This window comes from Populus alba, chromosome 16, assembly GCF_005239225.2.
Source record: "Populus alba chromosome 16, ASM523922v2, whole genome shotgun sequence".
NCBI classification, from domain to species: Eukaryota; Viridiplantae; Streptophyta; class Magnoliopsida; order Malpighiales; family Salicaceae; genus Populus; species Populus alba.
Window position 1 is genome coordinate 5,991,798 of NC_133299.1, and position 20,465 is coordinate 6,012,262.

The 20,465-nt window shown below is 33.5% G+C and overlaps 2 protein-coding genes across 3 annotated transcripts; one reads left to right on the plus strand and one right to left on the minus strand.

The window, feature by feature from the left end:
- The first annotated feature begins 799 nt into the window (after positions 1-799).
- On the plus strand, positions 800-12,439 carry LOC118049899 (ubiquitin C-terminal hydrolase 12). 2 transcript variants are annotated; one of them, XM_035060064.2, is made up of 32 exons: positions 800-1,015; positions 1,165-1,228; positions 1,384-1,534; positions 1,644-1,801; positions 2,584-2,849; positions 2,944-3,162; positions 3,238-3,346; positions 3,427-3,542; positions 4,151-4,249; positions 4,421-4,530; positions 5,365-5,439; positions 5,661-5,739; positions 5,830-5,976; positions 6,094-6,174; positions 6,288-6,407; positions 6,500-6,622; positions 7,029-7,106; positions 7,201-7,289; positions 7,392-7,500; positions 7,839-7,907; positions 7,987-8,094; positions 8,313-8,368; positions 8,465-8,642; positions 8,737-8,838; positions 8,928-8,999; positions 9,309-9,374; positions 9,617-9,682; positions 10,757-10,843; positions 10,972-11,088; positions 11,272-11,346; positions 11,488-11,574; positions 11,799-12,439. In XM_035060064.2, exons 1-32 carry the CDS (start codon positions 986-988, stop codon positions 11,838-11,840), a joined length of 3,348 nt encoding a protein of 1,115 aa, XP_034915955.1. In that variant the 5' UTR covers positions 800-985; the 3' UTR covers positions 11,841-12,439. The 2 variants fall into 2 exon arrangements, with proteins under 2 accessions (XP_034915955.1, XP_034915964.1); XM_035060073.2 differs by having other exon boundaries at positions 1,387-1,534.
- A 1,240-nt stretch (positions 12,440-13,679) lies between these two features.
- Positions 13,680-16,665, minus strand: LOC118049911 (uncharacterized). Its single transcript, XM_035060086.2, has 9 exons — positions 16,503-16,665; positions 16,200-16,403; positions 15,684-15,828; positions 15,409-15,479; positions 15,142-15,190; positions 14,990-15,060; positions 14,769-14,869; positions 14,329-14,434; positions 13,680-14,111 (listed from the first exon to the last, which is right to left on the minus strand). The coding sequence occupies exons 1-9, from the start codon at positions 16,654-16,656 to the stop codon at positions 14,017-14,019; spliced, it is 996 nt and encodes a 331-aa protein (XP_034915977.2). The 5' UTR covers positions 16,657-16,665; the 3' UTR covers positions 13,680-14,016.
- Positions 16,666-20,465: the final 3,800 nt, after the last annotated feature.

Sequence of the window (20,465 nt, forward strand, 5' to 3'; positions counted from 1 at the left end):
CAATCACTGCATAACAGTTTTAATTAAAAATTAATCTTGATAATCCAAATTTGAATGTCATATGACCGCACATATCATTTAGTGTGTGTATTTAATATTCTGATTTAGAATGATTTTTAATTAAAAATATATTAAAATAATATTTTTTTATATTTTTTTATTTGTAATATTTATATATCAAAACTATTAAAAAAACACTTAAAAATATCAATTTAATAAATTTTCAAATGAAAAATAATTTATTTTTTTTAAAAAAATATTATAACGCAAAAAATAAATACTCGATTAATTTGACTAATCTACTACTTGCTTTTACTCAATAAAAATCATGGTCTTTTGATATAAATCATGATAAAAAAGAATAAAAGGTTTTTTAAAAAATTAAAGATCCAAAATATATCTTATTTCTGTGATTTTAAGGAGGTTAATTATCTTTGCATGTTATCAGTATTCTCAATCAAACTCAAAATCGAGTTTGCTATTTAAGTTAAGAAATTATCGGTTAATTAATTAAGCTGCGATTTAAAAAAAAAAAAAAGTGGTTGAGAATGAAAAAGGGAAAAACAATAAAGAAGGAGCCAGTCCTTACTACTTTTTTAGTAAAAAAAAAAAAGATTATGTCACCCACCTGAAACGCACGTGACCCCCAGGATCCAAACAGCCACGTCACCAATTCCGTACATCACCAAGCTCATTCTCTGCGTCACACTTCTATTGGTCATTCTTCTCAATGTATCCACGAGGCAAAATATCGATCCTCTCTTTCCCACATTACCCCCGCTTGTTTCCTATAATCACATAAATAGCCTTCAGACACCAAAATCCACTTTCTTTTCTTTCTCTCTCTAGCCAGTGCTTTTGCGAGTGTCTCTTCTGGCTACACAGAAAAATTCCGCTTTTGCTTCTCTTCTCTTATTCTCAGTCCCTGCTCTCGTTTTCATTCTTGTCCCTCTGATTCGCTCGATCGAACGGTCCATATCCACCCATGACTATGATGACTCCTTCACCGTTAGACGTAATCTCCTTCTCTCTCCTTATTTTGTATTTTTTTTGGATCGACCAGGGTTTCTGTTAATTTCTCGATTTTACGATAGAGTTTGATTTTTGTATTTGGTTTTTTAAGGCTTGGGTTTATTAATTATTAGTTTTTTTACTAATTTAAAGCAAGAAGACGAGGAGATGCTCGTACCGCATTCAGATTTAGTTGAAGGTCCTCAGCCAATGGAAGGTTAGAGAGTTCAATCTTCTTCTTCTTGTTTTTTTTTTTTTTATAATTCGTTTTATGTGATCGAACGGATCTTCTGCTAGAGTGTATTGTACGTTTTGATTAATATGTTAGGGTTTGGTAATTTTGGTGGTGATTGTAATTTTTTGATGTGGTAGTAGTGGCACAAGTGGAGCAAACTAGTACCGTGGAGAATCAGCCTGTGGAGGATCCTCCATCGATGAAATTTACTTGGACTATTGAGAATTTTACTAGGTTGAACACAAAGAAGCATTATTCTGATATATTTATTGTTGGCAGTTACAAATGGTAGGTGGATAAACAATGTAGCTTCTTACTAGTTGGAGTTGCTTATGAGTTGCATTTGTCGGAGTTTGTATCATTTTGTGGTTGATTTCTTTTAGTGTGTTATTAACAGGAGAGTACTGATATTCCCTAAAGGAAACAACGTGGACCACCTGTCGATGTATTTGGATGTTGCGGATTCGACAGCTTTGCCATATGGATGGAGTAGATATGCGCAATTCAGTTTGGCTGTGGTCAATCAAATTCATAACAAATACTCGATTAGAAAGGGTATCTTCTTTTGCGTCCCCCATTTAATGGCTCTTTCTGTTATTGTAATTTTATTTTCAAGTTGGGCATTTTCTATTTGTTCTTAATTTATTACGTATGTCTATACATTGGATCAATTTCTTATATTTAGATTACTTGCCTGAGTACATCATTATTTTTCCTATAGAGCACTTGTTCTTTGTAACCTTTTATGACCGCAATAGATATATTATCAATAATTGCCTATTTTATAATCTTATGAGTTCTAGAGAAGTTGCCAATGACTGTTTATTTCCAAAGTGAATTGAAAGAAAAGTAAATGCACCAAGGTGGTGCAATCCATATACAAGGTTAGATTAGAATTCAGTTTGCACACAATAAACACCTGACAGAGTTTGGAATCCTTGTCACTGTGAGCGTTTTCCAATAATATGATCAATTATAGACTCGACTATCTTGTTATTTGAGGGTTTGGGATGCTTGTTAAATTATTGTTTCACTATGCTGAAAGCAGCAACTTCTACACATTGTGATCTATAAAAGCTGTCAAAAAAATTCCAGTAATTCGGTCCTGGAAAATAGCAGGTTCTGGATATCTTGAACTAGGTAATTCAGAAATTATCATAATGGAGATTGGTTGAGCTTGGATCTTGGTTAGTTTTGTTAAATGTATGGAAACAATATGACGTGTAAGGAAGATGTCAGCACCACAGCCAACTTCTTTTTGGTGTTCTCTTATTGAAGTTTATTGTGGACTTTGATATTATTTAATACCGTGTTCTCTTTTAAAAATACATTCGCAGACACACAACATCAGTTCAATGCAAGAGAGAGTGACTGGGGCTTTACATCTTTCATGCCTCTGAGTGAACTTTATGATCCTAGCAGAGGATACTTAGTGAATGATACAGTTGTTATTGAAGCTGAAGTTGCTGTTTGCAAGGTTTTAGATTATTGGTCCTATGACTCAAAGAAGGAGACGGGCTATGTAGGACTGAAAAACCAAGGAGCAACATGTTACATGAACTCTCTCCTACAAACTCTATACCATATTTCCTACTTCCGAAAGGTCAGCACATTCTCAGGTTTAAAAAAGCTCATCATGATTTGTATGAACACATTTTTCAAATGGAATTGCCTCATTCTGAAAATTATTTTTCCAGGCGGTGTACCACATGCCAACAACTGAGAATGACATGCCTACAGGAAGCATTCCATTGGCCCTGCAGAGTTTATTCTTTAAACTTCAATATAATGATACCAGTGTTGCAACAAAGGAACTGACCAAATCTTTTGGCTGGGATACGTATGATTCCTTCATGCAACATGACGTGCAAGAGCTTAACAGGGTCCTGTGTGAGAAGCTAGAGGATAAAATGAAGGTATTGAACATTCGGTGGTTTTGGTATATACTTTCATTAACTTAAAAGTTTTCAACTTCTTTTCTGCTGATCCAGGGGACTGTTGTGGAGGGCACTATACAGCAGTTGTTTGAGGGTCACCATATGAACTACATTGAGTGCATCAATGTGGAATACAAATCTACAAGAAAGGAGTCATTTTATGGTATTATATTTAGTCAGCATTTAAAAGTTCTGTGTAATGATGTCTTCATAAGACACTGATGTGTAGATATTACATGGCAGATCTCCAGCTTGATGTGAAAGGTTGTCGAGATGTTTATGCTTCTTTTGACAAATATGTGGAAGTTGAACGACTTGAGGGTGATAACAAATATCATGCTGAAGAACATGGTTTGCAGGTCAGTCAATGCTTGTGAATAGATGGGAGCCAGACTATATGATTTGTTTAAGCAGTTTGAAATGTATGCATTCACTCTCGAACAATTCTTGTCTCACGCACATACACTCATAAAAATGTGGAAGCCAGTACTAGTTAGCATCTCACGGTGCCTCATACAAAAAAACAAGAAGCTCAATTATAAGGCCATTGTAAAATGCATGAAGACCAATTATGTGTCTTACATCCTGTGCGTTCAATCATATCCTGGTGCCAACTTTTTTTTGTTGTATCATAATTATGCTGAATTTTACGGTTTCATTCAGAAAACTGCAAGTTAAATTTTTTTCATTAAAAGAGATGGTTCTGGTAATTCCCAGACAAACTGTGTGGTTCCTGGTTAGACCCTGTATATTATATTTTAGGTAGTATGAGGAGTTGCCCATAGAAGTGATGAAATTTGTCCAAGCATCTTTTTAAACTGTCAGTTAAGATGAGGCCATTGAGAAATGGTATGGGCATATTTTTGGGTTATCCGCCATGTTTCTTTTCTACTAGAACCATTTATTTTAGATCGGTTCCTAAGGTCATTCTTTTGGTGGCATGTGCTTGAACTTGTATTTGTTTCAGGATGCAAAGAAGGGTGTCTTATTTATCGACTTCCCCCCTGTTCTTCAACTCCAATTAAAGCGGTTTGAATATGATTTTATGCGCGATACTATGGTGAAGGTCAGTAGGTGTAACCGGTTGATCTAGTAAATATGTTATGTGGGATTGTTGCTTTGTGCCCATTATAAGCTAGAATATGTTTAACACCTGTAGTGGACTGGCTGATGGACAAATTGCTACTTAATCCAAATATGTTTGTTTCCACTTACTGATTTCTCTTTGCTTTTGTAGATTAATGATCGCTATGAATTTCCTCTTCAACTTGACCTGGACAGGGAGAATGGGAAATATTTATCACCTGAAGCTGACAGGAGTGTGCGAAATCTATACACACTTCACAGGTAACAGTTGCATGGTGTTTTTGGCCCCTAGAAATTCACATTCCATTGCCATAGTTTTTATAATGAATGTCTTGATTCATGGTTTTTTTTTCTGTGCTTGTATGGCTGCATTTAACTGACTGGAACATGTCTTCCTCGCTTCTCAAGGCTGCATGGTTTTTTGTAAAGTAAAATCAAACTATTAATTTTTTTTGGAGTTAAAGCAATGAAGTTGGAGGAAAAAATCTGTGTTTTGCTACTGAATCGGTCATATACACTTTACATGAAGAGTTGTAGCCTTAATGGGATATCAGATAGTCTATCTATTCCAGCTGATAGTATTGCTTGTTACAACATATAAAAGGGCTAGCATGACATGAACTAACACTACTCAAGAAACTCCTAATAGTGTGACAACTGGCTGCAGCAGCGAGAGCAACTAAGTGAAATGCAAACTACCTTCAAACCGAAGCATGCTTCTAACTTGTGGTAAACTAAAGTAATATTATAATTATCACTATCATAAATCTTTACTAGTTTTAAAAGAAAAGAAATGTTGCATTGTTTAAATATTTTCTTGAGATTTTTATCTCCTTTTCCCCTATCTCTCCATAAATAGTCATTGCTGTTAATGTAATAGCAACATGGGATGTGCATGACTTGCTAGAGTAGCATAGGAATGAAAGAAAACTCTATGAGCTTGAGTGGATGAAAGATAGACATGTTGGAGAAACATGAACTGCATGCACCTAATATAAATTGCACATAGTTCTCTTCCACAGTTTGGAAGTTATGTTTTTTGGAATGTCTGACAATGTGCTGACATCTCCTATATATGCTTGTTTTCCCTTGCAGTGTTTTGGTTCACAGTGGAGGTGTGCATGGTGGACATTATTATGCTTTTATCAGGCCTACCCTCTCTGATCAATGGTGTGCTTGTTAACCTTAAGCTTGGTCATAGGCACACATAATATGCTCACTCATAATATCGATGCTAGGAAAATGAACCCATAACAACTTATACACTCATTTATGAGTATAATAATCCTTAGTCAGAACCTTCACATTTTTACCCGTGTCTGAATAGTTGTACTTATGTTGAGAACTCGATAGTTTTTCACACCATATGATATTTGATTTTCTTGTTTTAGGTTCAAATTTGATGATGAACGCGTGACAAAGGAAGATGTGAAGAGGGCCTTGGAAGAACAGTATGGTGGTGAGGAAGAGGTAATGGTTCTCAAACTTTGCTGTAAATCCTGTGAATGGTACATGTGATTGATGGTGAATGATGTGCTCTTGTTCTGCTATGTCTGCCAGCTACCTCAGACCAATCCTGGCTTTAACAATACTCCATTTAAATTCACAAAATACTCAAATGCATACATGCTTGTGTATATACGGGAAAGTGACAAGGACAAGATAATTTGTAATGTTGATGAGAAAGACATCGCTGAACACTTGAGGGTAAATTACTTTCTTTACTTATAATTGCAATAAGTTCTGTAAATATAACAATGTTATTTAAGAGTTTCCGCATTGCAATGAAGACTGGTTATTGATTCATTCAATATCTTGTTCCAGATAAGGCTGAAGAAAGAACAAGAAGAAAAGGAAGACAAGAGAAGATATAAAGCACAAGCTCACCTTTACACAATTATAAAGGTTTTTCTTTCCCAGCTTTATTTTTTTATGATGGTATATTGTTAGCGATGACCTGCATCTACCTCAAGGGATGCTTGTAAGTCATAAATAAAGCTATTTAGTATGGCATCTAGGTTGCGCGAGATGAGGACCTTAAAGAGCAAATTGGAAAGGATATTTATTTTGATCTCGTGGATCATGACAAAGTCCGTAACTTCCGTATTCAGAAACAGACGCAGTTTAGTCTGTTTAAGGTATTAAATGGGTGTGATTTTTAAGCATTTTGACATTGTGGATGATGAGATAGCCTGTAGATTTCTATGTCTAATGTTGAGCTGGATTACAGGAGGAGGTTGCTAAAGAGCTTGGTATACCAGTACAATTTCAGAGATTTTGGATATGGGCAAAGCGCCAGAACCACACATATAGACCCAATCGGCCATTGACTCCCCAGGAGGAAGCACAATCAGTAACTAGCTATTGTTTTCTTGTTCAAAGTTAATTTATCAAAGTTGTGATTGCATTGTTGTGGAGTGACTTGTATTTCTGTTAGGATATTTGCATGATTATTTCTGCTTCAAGTAAGAACAGACTTGGGATCAGGTTTCGGGATTTTTAGACTGTGATGGGTGATGCCTTCTGGCCATGTGCTTTCAAATAACACACATTTTGGTTTGCAATCCCAACATCAGGCCTTTTTTTTGTAACTACTAGTGGTGAAATTTTGTGGCCATTGACTATGGAATGGAATGATACAATTGTTTTGATCACATTGAAGTGTTTTTTAAAAAACAATTTGCACTGTGGTGGTTTAAAATGTTTCTGGAGATTTCTTGTGTCACCTAATTTTAATGATAGCCATTTAATGTTTGTAGGTTGGACAACTAAGAGAGGTGTCAAATAAGACACATAATGCTGAATTAAAGTTGTTCTTGGAAGTTGAGCTTGGGCTGGTATTTTGTTTTTTTAAATGATCAAATTTAACATTTGCACTTATATTTCTATCCAGAAAATGTCATGCTTCTACTGAGGTTTGCAATATCTCAGGATTTATGTCCCATTGCTCCACCTGAAAAAACTAAAGAAGATATTCTGCTTTTCTTCAAGCTTTATGACCCTGAAAAACAAGAATTACGGTACTTAATAATCTTTGGCTCCTCTTTGCTGTCCTAACTTTGTCCATTGTGTTCTCTTGAATCTTGATGCCTCTGACATGACAAATGACTCCATGATCCCAGATATGTTGGTAGGCTTTTTGTGAAGAATTCTAGTAAACCGATAGAAATTCTAGCAAAGCTTAATCAAATGGCTGGCTTTGCGTCTGAGGAAGAGATTGAACTTTATGAGGTTTGTCTATATCAAGTATACTTTGTATCATAGCTGGCTAACATAACTATTCAATCAAGGAAGTTGACTTGGGGGTGTTTGGGAGTGAGTTTTAACCTGCTTTTTGTCAAAAAAAAAATTTAATGTTTTTGGATCGTTTTGACGTGCTGATGTCAAAATTTTTTTTTGAAAAAATAAGAAAAATATTATTTTGATGTTTTTCCAAGTAAAAAACACTTTGAAAAGCAACAATTATCACACTCTTAAACACCCTCTTAAACATAAAACCAAACCAAGAGCGCAAGTTAATTCAAATATTTGCCCTAGCAGAAAGATTATATTTGTTGTGTGCTGTTCAGGAAATCAAGTTTGAGCCTTGTGTCATGTGTGAACACCTTGATAAGAGAGCCTCATTTCGAACAAGTCAGGTATGTGTGTTTTTACTTAATGCTAGAATGTTATCAGATTATCAGATCAGCCACTGACCTTTAGGTGCTTTATCCTCAGATTGAAGATGGGGACATAATATGCTTTCAGAAATCTCCTCCTGAAAATGAAGAAGACTGTCGAAATCCAGATGTGCCTTCATATTTGGAATATGTGCACAATCGGCAGGTACCTTCTTCTTGAATGAGATTTTCCAGGCATCTCATTTTATTTTTATAAAAGAATTTTAGAAATGGGGGCAGATTAGGTTCAAGAGGGGCACCTTTTGTATTCCTCAACTTTTTATATAGTAGTTAGATTATATTGAATTATTCAATTTCATCAAACCTCTCTCCTGATTTGTCAATTTTATAGTCAATTCTTTTGTGTTATTTGATTCTTTATAGATAGTTCATTTCCGATCTCTAGAGAAGGCAAAAGAGGATGATTTTTGTCTAGAGTTGTAAGTAATCACATCCCAAGTAATGTTGTATGCTCGGTTGAGAAATCTCCGGTGCTGTCGTATAGACACTCATTTATACTCTTGATGTTTCTGTAGGTCAAAATTACACACTTATGATGATGTTGTCGAAAGAGTAGCTCGCCAGATTGGTTTGGACGATCCATCCAAAATCAGGTTAACATCCCACAACTGCTACTCTCAGCAGCCTAAGCCACAGCCAATTAAATATAGAGGAGTGGAGCATCTATCAGATATGTTAGTTCACTACAATCAGGTATTTGCTACATGAATTGCAGTCATTGGTTCATATACTGTTAATGAAACTATACAACATGGCTAATAATTTATTTGTTCTCTTCTTTCGACAGACTTCCGATATCTTGTATTACGAAGTTCTAGATATTCCTCTGCCAGAGTTGCAAGGTCTAAAAAATTTGAAAGTTGCTTTCCATCACGCTACCAAAGATGAAGTATGAAATCTATGGCTATGTTAATTTCATGCCTCATTTAATTGATCATCTTCATGTCTTTCATCTAATCTTATTGCAACTATTAACAGGTGGTAATTCATAACATTAGATTGCCTAAACAAAGCACCGTGGGGGATGTGATTAATGAACTTAAAACTAAGGTAATAACTTTTAAGCTCTAACCTCTTAGCAAAGATATGTACTGAAGTGGTTGTTCCTGAAGCATGTTTTCAATGTGCCTGCTTGATCTGGACAGTTATTTATAATACCGAAACAAAACATTTTAATTCTCAAGTTTCACCAATTTTTCGTTTTAGATAGTTGTTTTATAATTATTTTCTTCATAATCTATTCCATTGAATAGATTTTACTGTTAGTACATATTTTTTGTTATATTTTCCCCTTTCCTCACACCATATCCTGTCACTGCATGTGATAAATTTTCTAATGCTTGGCTCATGCTGAAACAGGTAGAATTGTCTCACCCAAATGCTGAACTTCGACTGCTTGAAGTTTTTTATCACAAGATTTATAAGGTACTAACTGGTTTAGTTAGCATATATAAGATAATGACTTCATCACTCAATTTTTTTTTCCTGCTAATCAATAATTATCCTTCCTGGTTAAATAGCAATGATAATGTGTTCAACAAAGTGTGTGAAACCTGATCTATGAGTTTCAGATTTTTTTATTCTAATGCATCGGATTTTTTAGATGTTTTGCTGGCAGCTCTTATGGGTGGTTTCTTCTGACTCAGTTTGCCATCTTGCCATTGCAGATCTTTCCACCCAATGAAAAAATTGAGAATATAAATGACCAGTATTGGACGCTGCGGGCAGAGGAGGCAAGTCTTTTTTCTCCTTGTCTTCTCTAGGAAATATCTCATCTGCCTTTTGCCTATGATTTTGTGGATAAACTTGAAGTATCATAGTTAAGCTGGGGATAAAGTTGGACATGGCCCTTAGCGGGAGAAACTCTTTATTAAATTCAAATTATAAGACAATAAAAAGATAATAAAATAAGAATAACAAACAAGTGGATTATCATGTAATTTATGTAGAAAAATGAGCAAGTCTTGATAAACTAAAATTTTTATTTCTTCATAATTTTGATACAATCAACATTTTTTTTTTGTATTTTTATGAATTAATTATTTTCTTTTTATTAATTTTTATATGCATGAAGCACAATCTAATTAATTTTAATTTAATTGATTTCGTTCAAATATCAAATATTATAAATCAAGGTTTATATCTCATCTTATATCTTATACCTGAATTTGAAGTATCCTATTTTCACCCAATTCATAGGTTCTGATATTTCACAATCAATGGTGAAGTACTATTTGAAATGTGAAGGCATAGGGCATGAATGTGTAAGCATGCGTGACTCTGGGTTTGGAGTTTTGGGAGAGTGCTAATATGAACTATTATAGGTGTGTGCCAAATAACATTATAATCTTCCATTTATAATAAACCATTGCCATGCCAAAATTTCCACCGAGTATGTGTCAAATGGCAGATATTAATCAGTGTTCTATTCTTACATGGTATGTTTCTAGAAACTGTCTCAAGTTTATTAATAAAAATGAAAACTAAGATCTTAAATTTCTGTTGAACTTGTAACTTCCAGGTTATTATGAATATATTATCTTGACTTATTCAGTTTTTGTTAATGAAACATAATTTATCAAATGTTATTTAGTAGAATATTTGAAGGTTGTTGACTGGCTACTTTTGCAAACAGCCTCTGGCATGATTGTGATTGCCTTTCTGTAATTAGTAAATGTTATGATAACTCAGGCCAACAAACAGGAAGTTTACTTTCAGTTGATTAACAATCCTGGACACTCCTTCAGAAATGAGATAATGTTTTGACACCCCATTCTCGCTCTCTCGCTCTCTCTCAAATTCTGCAGATTCCCGAGGAAGAAAAAAAGCTTGGTCCCCAAGATCGCCTGATTCACATTTATCACTTCACGAAAGAGTCTGGACAGAATCAAATGGTATGATTTATAGATACTTCAACCACAGATTTTACTTGGTTTTAGATTTTTGGCTTCTATCTTATGGCTGTTATTGAATAGGGAAATTTCCAGGTTCTTACATACTTTTATATTTGTGTCCTCAATAGCAAGTACAGAATTTTGGTGAACCCTTTTTCTTGGCCATCCATGAAGGTGAAACCTTAGCCGAAGTTAAAATGCGTATACAAAAGAAGCTCCAGGTTCCTGATGAGGAGTTTGCTAAGGTATTTGGTATTTTCTTTGCACTGTTTGGTCAAGGAAACAAGCATATAAACCACCCTGCTTGGCACTTACCAGTTATCTTGCATTAGATTGCAAAGTTTAGCTTTTGCTTCCTTCAATAAAGTGGTTTTATATCAGAATATGAATACAATTCCTCATCAACCCTCTTTCTTTTGGTTGCTTAGTGGAAATTTGCATTTCTGTCACTGGGTCGTCCAGAGTACTTGCAGGATTCTGATGTTGTGTTCACCCGCTTTCAGGTGCTGTTACAAGGCTTTTTTTTTTTTTTTCTCCCTCCCTTGTGAACCTCCTTTTATTTCAGCATTTCCTAGCATATGCGTCCATTACTGGCTCTCTTTTTTGTGGGTATTTGCTTTTAGTATTTTTACCTTGTCTTTCAGAGAAGAGATGTATACGGTGCTTGGGAGCAGTACCTTGGGTTGGAGCACTCTGATAACACTCCTAAAAGGTCTTATGCAGTAAATCAGGTTTGCATCACTCATTCAACTACAAATGAAGTGCATGTGGTTTCTGAGACCACCTCCATAACTGATCATATTCTTAGCCAGGACTGTGAGATCAGTTATTACTCTCATGGAAAATTGGAGTCATTTTGTTTGTCAATAAATGTCGGTGTTAGCATTACCCTAGTTTTTTCTTTTCATCTTGTGAAACCATGGAGTTTTCATTGATTGGTCTGAAAATGTTGCAGAACCGTCACACGTTTGAGAAGCCTGTTAAAATATACAATTAGGGAAGAGCAGATTACCCTCCACTGGCACGTAAAGCTGAGTCGGACATCTTTCATGCTACAATGTAGGGGATGAGAATGGATGGTACATCTGAAGGAAGAAGACAATGAAGCGCGAATTAAAGTGATTTCTGTAGGATTTGATAATTGGTTTTGTAGGCCATATATGTTTCTCTGAGGTGACGGGGGGAGGTGGGAGGAGGTCCCCCTTATGTAGTGTGTTGTTATGGTTGAGACACCCTGCTTGAGCTCCTGGTCCTTTCTTGCCTTTCTCCTAATGCAGACACCTCCCCCACGATATACAGCTCCAGGGTAATTTAGCAGCAGTACATAAGAAGATTTTGACTAGGGGATGTATACCGGGGTATAGTTGGTTGCGTTTTGACATTGATTCTTTCTTTTTCCCTGTCTTGGGGGATGGGCTTGTAAAATGATTGGCTTACGGTTCCGAACTTCGATAGTGTAGTGGTGGTTCAGGTTGGTTTTATAGCACCACCACCTTTGTGTGGTGGTGGTTCTCATTTGTTTCCGAAGGGTTTTTGCTGGCGCACTTGTTCTAGACAAAATCCTTATATTGTTTTACACTCGAGTTTTTGTTCGTATTTCTCTCTCTATCCAGGTCACATGTGAAAGCCCTATCACTTTAGTTCGGGGTAGTGGCACTTCTGCTGGGTGGCAATGGGACATCGCTTTATGCTGACTCCGGCCTATGTGGTGGATCTCAAACTCAGTCGTTTTGTCCAAATATTTTATCCTGGTGCGTGCGTGTCGCCAGATTCGTGTGATAATTTCTTCAATATAGATAGATATTTAACACCTTTGAAACCTCAGCCTGAATCCAAAGGGAATGCTGTGGGTTGGTTTGCCGCCTGGTGAAATAGGATTTGGTATGTTAACTAATCTAGCCTTCCTCGTCCCTTGGTGATTGGATTTTCAAGATGCACCCAGCGTCCAATCTCTTAGATCACCTCTCCTTAGCTGCTGTGAAATAACTAAAACACTCGTAAAAAAAAAAAAAAAACTAAATTTTACATCCCAGTGTCTGGGTCTTTTCACGGTGATTTTTTTTCTTGGTTATAATTAGGTTGATTTTAGGGCATTGTCGTAATTTAAAAAATATAATTAGTATTAAAAAAAAACACGCATCAGTGTATGGGCTCTTCCCGCTCCATTTGGGCGGGAGCGTGAAGGGGATTTAGGTCTCTAAAATTCTAAATGATAGTGTTTATGGAAGTGTTCAAATTGTATTGGCAGCTTCTCTTCCTTCCCTGGACAGTGCGTGTGGGTGCTGATGATTTTTTTTCTTTCTTTTTTCTAGATTTATATTTTTGACCTTGCAAAATTTTAATATACCCCTTTAATTTGTTTCTTCCTTTGAATTCGGTTTATATTTTTTTTACTATTTATTTTATTTAAAATAATTTATAAAATTAAAATTTGTTTGCAATTTCATCATCTAATTTTCTTATCAGTTAGATTTAGTTTTTATTTTTTAATTATTATTTACATTATTCAAATTAGTTTTTAAAATTAATTATTTTTTGTAATTTTATCCTCCTTCAGATTTTTCGTATTAGATTTTTTGATCCTATTTTTAGTTTGGTTAATTTTTTTAAATTAATTTTATCTTTTAACCTTAAATTAGTTGAGAATTAAGTTTTTTAATTAATATAAATCTATAATTTTACAAATTATAAATTTGAAAAATTAATCAAGGTTAGAAAATTTGTTCAAGTTTACTTTTTTTTTTTATTTCATGTTATTTTAATTTTAACTTTTAACATTTATTTAATTGAAGTTCAAACTCCATTATTTTTTATTTGATTTCTATAAAAATTTTAACTAATTTTAAAAATAACTAAGTTATGTCGAGCATTTTTTTAAAAGCTTACATGCCTGGGATTTTTTTTTGCCTTTTTGTTTTCTTTAATTTGATCCATCACAGTTGGATTTTTATTGATTTTTCTTATTTATTTATTCAATTTTTTTTTGTTGATTTTTACTAGATAATAAAATTTATTTTGGTTTGATATTTATAGAATTATTTCAATCTCAAATAAACACCACAATATTTATTTGGTTTATCACAATCTCAAATTGCAGAAAATTTTCATAAAAATTGAAGCACAGTTGGTTTAATCGACTAAACCAGTTGCATGCGAAAGGGGTCATATCTCGTCTAAAGAACTTTATAGGATATCAAACCATCAACAGTTTCAACAGCCAGCTGATTCATGCGTGTGAGCAGCAGCAAATAAGTTCTTGCTTTAGGCCCTAAAACAAGCAAATAGCACCAAAGCAAAACGTGAGTCGTCAATGGACTGCGGCTAGAAAAACCACAACTTCAAATGCTTACCCTCTATATTTCTATGGGTGAGATCTCAAGTTTGAGTCCCACCTTTGTTGATCAATCTCTAACATCGAAATAGATAAAAATGTGTGTGGCAAACCAGTAATGAAATGTATATAACAGCGATTTGACAATACATACCTAAATCCATTGATGTGATTTCATTTTGGCTGAAATAATTATTTCCCTTCGTTTTATCCTTCTTCTTCAGGCTGGAGTTAATTTTCTCAACGGCAGTAAGCAGATCCTGCAAGTTCAAGCACAGCAAAATATCAACAACGTCATAAATGGGAAAACCCAACGTTAAGTAAGCTGGAGAAATTTTGTACCAACTCCAGCTTACCAAGGACAGAAAAGCAGAAGCATTTCAAAAAGCCTACTGATGTTATTATTTCAAGTTTCAACTATGGGGAAAAATGAAGTGCTACATGGAAACTAGCTCCTCGGCATTCAGTACAGTTGTCATGAAGCAACCTTTGCAGTCAAGATTCAAAGAAAGGCTATCTTGAATATATTCAGTTGGAAAGGAAAGATCAAACAACATCAGCTCAATCTCAAGGACGGAAACGAGTCATCCATACCTCCCATGATGTTAGACTTTTCATGTAGGAAGGAAGACTTTCATAATCATCCTTTGAAGCCTTCACAGCAGCCCTAAGAGCTTCAGCTGGTTCCAGTTCACCTGGATTTTACAACGAAGGGTAACCACATACTCATTGGTGCTTGGTATTGTTTCATTGGAAAATTGCATGGAATGACATGAAAAACCTTTAATAGCTAAATCTCAGTGACAGCTTTCTACCTTCAATTACTCCCATATTTGCAGTATTTTGGTCCAGACTCTTCACGTTGTGTAATTTGTCACCATAATACCTAAAACATGAACAATTTAGAATGTGCAAAGGAAAGACTGAAAGTTCCTTGCGAAGCACAAAATACAAGTTCACAACTTACTTCTTTGTGTCTCTCATAGATATATCGGGATCATTTATCTTACTGTTAGCTGCAGAGAATGAGAGGTGAAATTAGTAGAAAGCACAAAGCAGCGATGTATTAGGTAGACTTGTACAATGTACTCGTAAGTATTTACAGCAAGAAATCCATCTAGCCATCACACATAGAGCAAAATCAGTATATGATTTTGCAATCATTCAATCTGAAATTGAATTATAACAGTGCTAAAGCATCAACCACATCTATGGGGCAGTGGCAAGAGACTACCTTCAGCTGCTAAAGTGGCAAGACAGACATCTGAAAGCCCAAGACTCTTTAAGCTCAACGTCTCGTCCATTCTAAAAAAAAGATCAAGGCAAACAAAATTCTCATCCACTTTCATGCGATAATGAAAATGACCCAGAATTTCTTCAATCAAATCCTAATAAACCCTTCTTATCAGTTCACTCTTTGCCAGGAACATGGAAAAAAAGTTCCAATCGTCCATGTTAAAGAAACAAGGAGAGAAGTAATGAAACAGCGATAGCATAAAACAAGGATACAAAGGATCCTCTTCCAAACTCTTCATGATTGAACTTGCCATAGACACCGGTTCATTATAAGCTGCAGAAGGGTCCATTTCATCCTTCAAGTTTAAATTTAGCGCCATCGATACACTCAGATCCGCTTCATCATCAATCTCAACTTCTAAAAGCAAAACAATTAATAAAAGAAAAAAAGCAATCAACACAAGTCATAGAAGTGCATAAAATTTCAGAGAGAAACAGCATTTACAGTTACAAATGCGCATATCTCAATCCAACATGTGGCTTTTTTAACTTACATTTCTTAACTTGATAAAAACTCATGAAACAAAATCCAAAACCCAAAAACACTAATTTCTACCATCCTTGATTTCTCTGCATCATTTCCAATTACATGACTATTCATTATCAGTTCTAATTTTATTATATAAAAAAAAAAAAAAACCCAAATTTTTGTTAAGAAAAAGAACTTATTTTTCGTAATTTCCTAAAGACTCAAACACAAATAATAAACAGAGTAAAAAATGAAAGTACCAGCAGGAACATAACCGAAGCTCCTGAGACGATCTTGAATATCAAGAATACGATTCTCACTGCTCTTGTAAACTTCATTGCAATGACCTAATAATTCCTCAAAAGAAACGGTACCAAATGACATCGATTCTAGTAAGTTAAGATCGCTGCTTGCGCTCGCTACCCTTCTGTTTAAGCACTGGATATATGTAGATGAAGCCGAATCTGGAAAAAAGAAGAAGAAGAAGAAGAAGATTTACTGTTTAAATTGTTGAAGGAAAAAGAAGGGGGGCGGAAGGGGAAGGTGGGAGGGGGGGTGTTTACCGAGAGGGATGGGGCGGCGGTCGATAGATTGTTTGAGAGCGTCGCAGCTAGACTGGAGGTGGTTGCAGAAGCTGCCTACGCTTTTGCTAAATTCAGATATCGTTTCTTCCATTTCTCTCTCGCACTCTCTTTCGATTTTCGTCTTTACTAGCATTTGCTTTCCCGCTTTTGTTTCATTCAAAATAAAGCCCAATAAACCGGGTCTATCGGGTTGAAAATGTTTGGATTGGGTATTTTTCGGTTGGTTTTACTATTTTTGTTTTAGGGAAAAGGATTTTATTATTTAAATAAGAATTTTGTTTGTTAACCTCGTGTAAACATAGAATGGAAGGTAACAAGACTTCTATAAATAATGAAAAATCATGATGAAAAAAGATAAATAATTGATGGAAATAAAAATACATGTGATGTATAAATAAAGAGGATGACCCCTTGTAAGTAAATTTAAAGGTTATTATAAAGTGAAAGTAAGAACTAAGAAATTTATTTTAAAATTCATAACGTCGATGAGACTAGTAATATGAATTTTGATGGATTGAAGAATTAAAAAAAATTAAAATAAATGTGTTTTAAAAACAAGGAAATAATTATGAGAAATCATAAAGAAAATAAGGAATAATTATTAAGAAAACATTAGATGGAAAAGCATTGATGTAAATTCTGGTTAAAAATCGATAATCTTATCATGAAATAATAATGAATCTGTCAATGAAATAAATGATAAAAAAGCAAACTAAATATATTTTGAAATAAAAAAATGACCTCGAGGATTTAATGAGATAATTAATACAAGTCATGTAAGGATGGAACACGGAAATTTAGATTTTTGGTGTAAAATCATCAATTGATCAATTTTACTCTACCAAATATAACTTTCAATATAACCATCAATCAAGCTGAAATTTTACGTGGTTTTCCTAACATATTTTTCTATTTTGGGTTAAAATTTTAGGTTAATTAAAGTTTGGAAAGACCATACAAAATTTTCAGTAGCTATGAGAAAATGTAGGAAAAATAACATATAAGACATGTAATGTAGACCCTAAAGAATTATAGATTGTACGCCAAGTTGGAAAAATATGATTTTTGGCTAAAGAAAGTGGTTTTTTAAGACATGTCATATCCACAGAAAGAATATTTGTAGATCCCAAGAAAGTTGAAGTAGTGTTGAAATGGGAAAGGCTTCTAAACATAACTGAAATTCATAGTTTTCTTGAGTTAGTAGGATATCATAGAAGGTTTATTAAGGGATTTTCAATTATAAAAACTTCATTGACTTGATTGACCTTGGAAGAAGGTGAGGTGGGAATGGTCAAAGGAGTGTGAAGAAATCTTTCAAGAGCTGATGAAAAGGTTTACTACCACTCTAGTGTTAACACTTTCTTTAAGAACATTCGGCCTTTTCCTCATGAACCAGCTACACTCTTAGGTTTTCTATATTATTACTTGATATTATATTGTCAAAAGATCTTCCCATCATCCAATTGACATGAAATTTTAAATCAAGATCGAATTATGTTTTAGAAGGTTCATCATAACATTTCAACCTGATCTAATGGTTTAATTAAGAGTTATGCTTGATAACATAAAATTAGATAACATGTTATTTTTACACCAAAAAGTCAAGAATTTATATTGTTTTATCTACTTAAATTTTCCAAATCTTTAACTAATTCATTGGGAAATTACATACCTACTTATAATACAAGTTTTCCTCAAATTATGTTCTCTTCTGAGTTAAAAAAAACAATGTAATTATGCGTAGGGCTTATATCACCAGTTCAAATCATTTGCGCATAAAACCATGCATTAATTTATTTGAAAATTCAAAAATTCTTTTCTAAATATTTTTAGTCCAAATTTATGAAAATTCCCTATATTATCACTAGTTTATCAATTTTTGAGTTACAGGTGTACATTGTATCTTTTATGTTTGTCAAGTTATATTTCCAAGATTCAGATGTATTTTTAAAGCCGAGTTTTAACTGACTACATCAAATTTTATTATATTGTATACTAGAACATTGATATCCTCTTGAATCTCTTTTATTTGATTTTTATATGTCTTTCTTTGTTTTTTCCTCTATTTTTCATATTTTTATTTTTAAACTAATACATAAACATTTTATTTCAAATTCTCACAATCTAAAGTTACTTTTTAAATTAAGATATTCACTTTACTCACTTACCATAGTATTTACCTTATTAATTTTATGGATTTTATTAAGAGGTTTACAAGAGAAGTTCTATAAGGATGGTGTTTCCTTATAAACATGCTAAAAAAATTAAATTGGGATTTGTTTAGTTTTTTTTTTAATTTGTTGATTTTTATTTTTTTTAGAGTGATTTAGGGTGTTCTGAGGTTGGCAAAAGATTTATCAACATTTTTAAGGTATTTTCGATGTATTTTCATGTAAAAACAAGTTGAAAATAAGTTTTTTGGAATAAAAAAACTTGGGCCTGATTTTTTAACCTCCATAAAGGTGGTTTAAAACTTGATTTCAAGAAGACGCATTGTCAACTTTTTTATATTAAAAAAAAAATATGGACAACATGTCATTTATCTTCATATTAAAAAAAAAAACCTAGGCACTCAACCCTAGGCATTTGAGGTGCTTGTCAGCAAGCTTACCCTATTAAGTCCATTAATGATTAGCTTTATATATATATATATATATATAAATTTTAATCAATATCATCCCTCTTATTTTTTAAATTATTAATCGTTTGATTGAATAAAAAATATATTTTTAAAAACAATGCTATTAAACTCGGTAAGAATTATGACCTAAATTATGAATTAACTTGATTTGACCCGAATCTATCTAAAATATCATTATTCTAATTTTTTTTATATATAAAAAATATTACATTAAAATTGTTTTTATTTTTTTAAAAAAAAGGCAAACCGGGTTTTGGATAAGTTGACAGAATCACGAAGCCACACGTAAAGATCTAGGTTGACCCATAACATTATCATATTAATAATTTTTTAAAAAAAATAAAAAGACAACATCTAGTATTCTTTTTAATCAAATTGGGTTTTGCTTGAGTTGCGGTTGAACTCATAAAATCAATTAAGTTTTTTTAAAATCAACACTCACATGATTTGAAACCAAAGCCAAACAAGGACTTGAATCAAGGGCCTCTAAATTAATTTATCAGGCCAAGCTGAGTTTAATAAAGTCACTAAAGAGTTCATGACTTGGTTTTTAGCTGTCACTAATATCTCTTTTAACTCTTATTGGCACATAGAAACCTTAATATTAAACCTATGCTTTAAATTTTGAATTAGCAATCACAATTTTTCTTGCTAGTAGAAAATGCGCCGACAATGGTTGCACTGATATTTAAAATTATATACACACACATAACTTTGAGGCCTGCAATTATAACAAGATCAAGTGTCTTGATTTATGTTTTTCAAATTCTTAACTTGTCTTTAGTTGGTGTTAACATTTGTTTTTAATATTTATTGATGAATAAAAATCTCAATCAATTTTATTAAACTTGTGCTTTAAATTTTGAATTCACAATCAAAATTATTTTATTGCTAGAAAATACATGAACAACTTTTTTTGGTATTAAAAAAAATCGATCTAAGTCGTAGCAAAGATCAGACGAGTTAACTAATTTATTACACTAAATCAAAATGAACAGTATATTATATTGCCATGTTGGAGATAGAACTATAAGATGCAAGAGAAACTGCTACTTGGAAAAGAGGAAGTAAACCTGCCATGTTTTTATCATGCAAGTTGATGCCTGTAAGGCAGCTCTGTTATATCGTGTTGTGTCACTCAAATTTATTCAGCCACCATGTCATTTTTAACTGATTTCCTGTCATTTTCCAATCTGTATATTTTTCGAACTTTTTTTTTTATGAAGATTCACGAGGGCATCAATATATTCTGATTTAAGATAATGCAACAGTGGAACACATTCAGATGTCTGCAATTTCAG

Coding starts and splice junctions, on each gene's coding strand:
- LOC118049899 (XM_035060064.2), top strand. CDS start 986: ATGACTATGATGACTCCTTCACCGTTAGAC. Junction 1,229..1,383: donor AGGTCCTCAGCCAATGGAAG/GTTAGAGAGTTC, acceptor TTGATGTGGTAG/TAGTGGCACAAGTGGAGCAA. Junction 11,347..11,487: donor TTGTGTTCACCCGCTTTCAG/GTGCTGTTACAA, acceptor CTTGTCTTTCAG/AGAAGAGATGTATACGGTGC.
- LOC118049911 (XM_035060086.2), bottom strand. CDS start 16,656: ATGCTAGTAAAGACGAAAATCGAAAGAGAGTGCGAGAGAGAAATGGAA. Junction 14,870..14,989: donor AAATATGGGAGTAATTGAAG/GTAGAAAGCTGT, acceptor TGTAAAATCCAG/GTGAACTGGAACCAGCTGAA. Junction 14,435..14,768: donor AAAGTCTAACATCATGGGAG/GTATGGATGACT, acceptor TTGAACTTGCAG/GATCTGCTTACTGCCGTTGA.